Raw genomic sequence first — 6,781 nt, forward strand, 5'->3', positions numbered from 1 at the left:
AATTTAAGTTTAATAATAAAACAATTTATTTTTATTTTAATATTATAAATTTTATAAAGATAATAATTAAATATTCTGTTAGAATTTAATGATTATATTAATTATATTTTAGATTTTTTTATTTAAAATGAGATGTTTATCATGTATTTGATTGTGTTTATCTGTAGCTAATTACACGAATTTAGATATGGGATGAAATCGGATATGAATGAAATCGTTTGGAGATGAATGTGTTTAAAAGTTTTTAAGAATTTTAGCCAAATATTTTATAAAATAGTATAGATATATAGATAACTATTTTTAAAGTTTTTTCATATGACTATCAAAATCGCCTTTTATGGTATTTTGTAAAAAACTTTAAAAAATAATCATTATTAAGATGGTTATTTTAAACGAAAAGTGAATACGTGTCCCTTCCTACTACACATGTCCACTCGCATGACATGAGATACGCAGAACTCCACCTCTCCTCGACTCACCTCATTCTGTCTCCACTCTGCTAGCTGCTTCCATTAACTCAACAGCAGATTAGCAGGAAAAAATGGAAGAAGTGAGTAATAAGCAGGTTGTATTGAAGGATTACGTTAATGGCTTCCCTAAGGAATCAGACATGCTTATCAATACTTCCGCCACCATATCCCTCAACCTTCCACAAGGTTCTAATGCCCTCCTCGTTAAGAACCTGTATCTTTCCTGTGATCCTTACATGCGTAATCGGATGACCAAAACTGAAGACAGTTACGTTCCATCCTTCACTCCTGGTTCGGTCGGTAACTTCATCTTCTATGCGTTTTCTGATTTTTTTGTCTTTTTGATAATTTTAGTTTTGACATTATTGGTTAGTTTAATTGAATATTCTTCAATCTCTCTCATTCTTTCCGATTCTAGGGAAGCACAGTTTGTTTATTGAGAGATTTTGCTTTTCTATCGCTAAGCTCGAATCACAGTGGAGAACCCTATTTTGGTGTAATTCATGTTAAAATGAAGARAWWWTTTTGATCTACCGCYAAMCCACTGTATGACATAAGATCCATGCCATTTTTGGGGAATATGCTTTTGTTCCAACAGGAAACTGTTATAATTGCTTGAGATAAAACATGAACCACTAGTCAACTAACAGTAGGTGAAAAATGAATGGATATTTTTGGATCAGATAAGGCCAACAATAGAGCTTCACATAATTAGGTTGCTGATAAAAAACAAATCTAACATGTGTCGATACTGTTTTATGTCCACCTTCTTACCTTCTATGTGTGTTTATGTGACTCTTTGTTGAATTGTCACAAATTGATTATCTATTTCTGTTTCTAAATTGGGACTTCTTCTGTCTTCTTGGTATAAGCATAATTGGTGCATAGCATCCACATGTATGCCAACAAACACTAGGAGCAAACTCACTACCACCATGCAATTGATCAGATAGATTTAATTACAAGACTAAAGATATGTTTTGACGTTTGTGGTGATACGAGTTATATCTAGGATTCAAAATACCTACGAGTTCCTTATTTGGTGGAAGTTGTCTCTATGCAAAATTGCAAGGGAAAGATTACTTACAAGGACTTCACTCTCCAGCTTTTACATGTCCGAGAGGCGGAGGGGCCTTAATGCACCTGGCTTGTTTTATTTTACTTGTATTTGAACTAGAGCAATTTACTGTATCAGCTTGTGTTTTCATGTACCCATTACCATCTTGCAGCCAATGGAAGGATTTGGAGTGGCTAAAGTATTGGATTCTGGGCATGCAAACTTCAAGAAAGGTGACCTGTTTTGGGGTATTACTGGATGGGAGGAATACAGCATTATCACTGCTCCTGAGAGTGTATTCAAGATTGAACATACTGATGTTCCTCTGTCCTATTATACAGGAATTCTTGGTATGTTTTCTCTTTCAAGTGTTTCTAATCTTACTGCACTTTAGTCAAGCATATTAGGAGCTTTAAGAGTCGGGGATTCCACTATTCCCCTGTGTACTTATGGCAAAAGTGAATGTCACACAAATACAACAGTGCTTGATCCCCCCCCCCCCTACCACCAACGCACACTCGAAGTTCTCGTTCAAATTCGGCTATAGGGTCTGGTTGGTTGAGGCTCTATCCCTTGTGGCCCTGAAATTAAGTTTCCAACACTTGAGCTGGCTTTGGTATTGTAGATGAGATGGTTAATGCCTGCAACTTCAGTCCATCGAAAAGAGAACCTTTCATCAGCATTCAGCAATCAAGTCATCAATGGACAATGATTTTTGTTTTGYTTTGTGCCTTGTAGATTCCATATACAAACCTTTGAAATTGTGCAAGAGTAATGTTCACAATTCAGAGATGTTGAAGTGTTGGTCTTTGAACGACAATCTGCCATTCCCTTGATATTGTCAAGATCCCCGAAGGGAAGATTGTGTGTTTTTCTCCATTCATCTATGTATATGTATACATTCACATACACGTATTTAGTTGACTCCTGGACCCATTAAAAGTTGTAGTAATCGAACATAAACGTTAGGATCTGAGCCCCATGAAAATCATAATCATGCGCCAGAGGGTAACAAATTATGATGGTTATGATAGAGTATGGTCTAAGTTGTGGTATATTGGACAAATAATATTCTGTGTGGTTGGGCCTTGAGAAACAAAACTTATTGTGTAAAATATATTACGAATCATCGATTATATTGTTTTGGTGCATGAGATTGCCTTCTAAGACCTTTTATTATTGGCCAAGAGTACTTTAGACATTAAAATTCTAATGCTGTTATTCAAGTTCGTATAGGCCAACATGGTAATTTTTTTGAGAAGCATGTAGCAGTAATTAGAAGATGGTGTTGAATGGTTGATTAATGTGTTTCGCTATCTCCTGATTTTCTTCCTTTGGATGCTTTTTAGGCATGCCTGGTATGACCGCTTATTTTGGTTTCTATGAGATTTGTGCTCCAAAGAAAGGAGAGTGTGTGTTTGTTTCAGCGGCTTCTGGTGCAGTTGGTCAGCTTGTTGGGCAGTTTGCAAAGTTGTTGGGGTGCTATGTTGTTGGGAGTGCTGGAACAAAAGAAAAGGTTTGGGCCTTTAATTTTTTTGCATAGTTTCTACCTATATAATTGAATTTGATGGTAGTTTGATATCTTATTCTTCTTTTAGAGATAAAATAATAGATAAGATTTATAGACTCAATATTAGATAATAAATAACAACTATTAAAAAACAATTATAGTTTTATTATTCTAAATATAAATTTAAGTTGTGTCGTCTTATATGGTTGGTAATTTTTCAAAAGATGAGGGTTTCCTTAGCTAATAACAAGAAAATCAATCATATTCTAATATAAAAATAGAATTCACATGAAAATGGAACAATCAAAAGAGTTGATGAGAGATAAATTATGGATAATATATCAAAGTTCTCGAAACAAAGAGTTTTAGACGTTGGTTTTAGATAAAAAAAACTTAGAAAAACATTAAATAATATTATATAATGAACGACAGATTAACCTCTTTATGTATTTTTTTTCCTCCAATATATTTAATTTATACATGTATGGGTTTTTAGTAGTTAATGTAGTACAAAAAAAAATTCTTGTCATATTGGATATTAATTTTCTTATGTGTCTTCTCTTTACTATTTTTTTGCACTATTATTATATATATTAAAAAAATTTGGGCCCCTAATTTTTAAGGGCCCTGGGCGTACGCCCGGCCCGCCCTCCTCCAGGGACGGCCCTGGTGTTTACGTTAAGAGAAATTACCCTTACCTACCTTATCATGTAACATTCCATCAAAATGGATTGTTGGTAAGCGTGTTAAATCCGGTAAACGCTTACAGGGTAAGAGACGTTTTCCTCACTTACCGGGTAAAACTCTTGGTCCTTATTACGTCCCTTACCAGGTAAGATTATGGTCCTTGTGATGCTCAATTGGTAAGGTAAGTGATATCGATAAGCGCTTACCTGGTAAGCATTTAGTAAATGACCCCTATAAACGTTTTCATGGTAATATAATATCACAAGCCTTGGCATTTTGGTTCTTTTTTGTGGCCAAAATGCAACAAAGTTTGCATTAGTTCCTATTTAGTGTAACGATGATATGTTTTTCTTAATTCGTGTAGCAAACATTCAATACCCATTTTGACCTACAACTGGTGAAATTTGTTATTGTTTTTGATGTGGATGCCAAGTTGTCAAGTTACATTGTGGTTTAAAAAACTGTCACATCATAATCAATCGATGCCACATCGCTAAAAAAATTTATCAGGTTAAGTGGGTACGAAATAGGTCAAATTGAATGTTTGTTATACTAATTGAGAAAACAAAAGTTCATCGTTACACTAAATAGAGACTATAACAAACTTCATTATATTTTGATGCATTTTGCCCTCTTCTTCTTTCTCAAAGTCGTTTTTTTGTACGCGTATTTCATCACCCAAGGTTGAGCTGCTGAAGAATAAATTTGGGTTTGATGAAGCGTTTAACTACAAGGAAGAGCAAGATCTAGATGCAACTCTGAAGAGGTTAGCCCTGAAACATAGTTTTCACCCAAGATAAGAGGAACTGTTGTTTTTTATAGTATAATATACATAGGATCAGGTTCAAGGGAAATGCGAAGAATCGTCTGAGAAGGGAAGTTATGTTGAGAAACGTTAGAAGAGATTTGAACTCTTGATCACTTTTAATCTCATGCCTACCCATGAATTGCGTTTTAGAAGGGAATTGACCCGATGTATCTCGGTGCACCTTATTAGTGTTGACATTCAATTAGGAGCGATCCAAGGGTAGAGATCTCTTCTTATGCTTCTCAGCAACTTCCCTTTTCACTGGAACCCAACCCTCTGGGAAAACCGTAAAAAAATGAAAAAATGAAGAACACCCTAATAATCCTTCATTTATATAGGATGCACATATGCATACAAGTAATTTGTGCACATGCACAGGTGCATAGAAACCCAAAACCCAAAACACCTTCAATTACTTGTATGCACATGTTCATACAGTACAAATGAATGATTATTAATGTGTTCTTTAGTTTTTCATTTTCTGGGGTTTTCCCTCTGAACCTCACAAACACACACACACACCCCGCAAATACCCACGCACACTCACCTTTGGTAAGGTTGAACCCTCGACTTCCAGGTAGGTTGGGATCTAAAACAGTAACCAGGGTATCATCGGGCCAGCCGATGACCCTTTGGTTTGTCAAATCAGTTTTGTAAGATTGTTCTTTTTATTTAATTTGTTAGGTACTTCCCCGACGGCATTGATATTTACTTTGAGAACGTTGGGGGGAAGATGTTGGAGGCAGTGCTGCTGAATATGAGATTACATGGAAGGATTTCGGTTTGTGGGATGATCTCACAGTACAACCTGGAGCAGGGGGACGGTGTGCGGAACCTGTTTTGCCTGGTATCAAAACGTCTATCGATGAAAGGATTCATCGTAGCTGATCACTATCATCTGTATCCAAAGTATATGGAAATGGTTATACCCCTCATAAAACAAGGGAAGATATGTTACATCGAAGATATCGTGGAGGGACTTGAGAGCACACCTGTGACTTTGGTCGGGCTATTTTCTGGCCGAAACGTTGGGAAGCAAGTGGTGGTCGTGGCTCGTGAATGAGCAAGGAAAATGTTAACCACAAGGACCAAAATATCAATTTGCTCTCAAGAAATTAAGTAATTTAATTATATCATTTGATAATCAATTTTATTACAATTGGTTAGGGTTGTTTCAGTGTTTTGGAGCTCCTGTTACACTTATATCGAGACTATAGTAATGAATAAGACAACATGTAAAAACTCATATATTTATTATATTAAAAGTCTTATAGATTTAAAATGACAAGGTTACATAAAATTTTCACTTAAAATGAATCATTTCCTAAAATAATTGGAAAAAGATCATCAATAAGTTAATTCATAATCAACTTTCTTCAATAAATCTTTAAGTTGAATTGATTAGCATATAGAACTTTACCAACTATCGTCACCTCAGATTCTCGAAAAACCCTAGCTCGATTCTAGGGACGGCTCCTCCCTCAACTCTTCTACATGTTTCTAGAGGGCTATAGTTAGGGGTGTGCATCGGGCCAAGCGGGTTCGAATGGGAAAATAAAAAACCTGATCGGATTTCGGATATGAAAATCAAGCCCAATTTTCGGATTTCAAATTGCTTCGGGTTCGGGTTGGTCGGGTTCCGGGTTGAGGTCGGTCGGGTTTACTTATAATGCGAAATATATATATATCCAATTGATTTTGATGATGAATTCAATCGATTTAGAGAATTGGTAAATTGATAGTATGCTTATACATTAGAAAAAAACATGACTGACTATCATTTTTTGAATTTTCAATAGATAATTAGATAAATAAGTATATTTATATGGTATTTAAAATATATATGTATATATATTTCGGGTTTTCGGACGAATCTATGGCCAAAAATCAAACCGAACCCAAACAAAATTTGCCCTAAAAAAGTCGGTTTTCGGATTTTGGGGCATTCGGGTTTTTCATAATTACCTTTATTTTCGGTTCGGGTTTGGATTCAGATAATTCGGGTTTTCCACGTCCCTAGTTATAGTGCTACGAGAATTAGTAATGGCTATCACAATGAATGAAGACAACAAGTTGCAGGTAAGGTTGCTCGTCAAACAATAAAATGAGAAACAATGAAGAAGAAAGATGAAACTTATAAAACAAAGTCGTTATTTGTACTTCAATCATACAATTACCCATCACGAAAATAAAAAAGAATGAAACTAGCCGACTAGGATAGGTCGGTCATCAAATTACAGGCCTAGGAA

At 35.4% G+C, this 6,781-nt stretch overlaps 1 protein-coding gene across 1 annotated transcript; it reads left to right on the forward strand.

Annotated features, from left to right (window-relative positions):
* The first annotated feature begins 452 nt into the window (after nucleotides 1-452).
* On the forward strand, nucleotides 453-5,773 carry LOC112504871 (2-alkenal reductase (NADP(+)-dependent)-like). The gene is made up of 5 exons (XM_025108829.1): nucleotides 453-766; nucleotides 1,700-1,877; nucleotides 2,877-3,043; nucleotides 4,408-4,490; nucleotides 5,217-5,773. The coding sequence occupies exons 1-5, from the start codon at nucleotides 542-544 to the stop codon at nucleotides 5,593-5,595; spliced, it is 1,032 nt and encodes a 343-aa protein (XP_024964597.1). The 5' UTR covers nucleotides 453-541; the 3' UTR covers nucleotides 5,596-5,773.
* The last annotated feature ends 1,008 nt before the right edge of the window (nucleotides 5,774-6,781 follow it).

The sequence above is a fragment of the Cynara cardunculus genome, unplaced genomic scaffold (assembly GCF_001531365.2).
Source record: "Cynara cardunculus var. scolymus isolate 2C unplaced genomic scaffold, CcrdV1 Un_Scaffold_7194, whole genome shotgun sequence".
Classification (NCBI taxonomy): domain Eukaryota; kingdom Viridiplantae; phylum Streptophyta; class Magnoliopsida; order Asterales; family Asteraceae; genus Cynara; species Cynara cardunculus.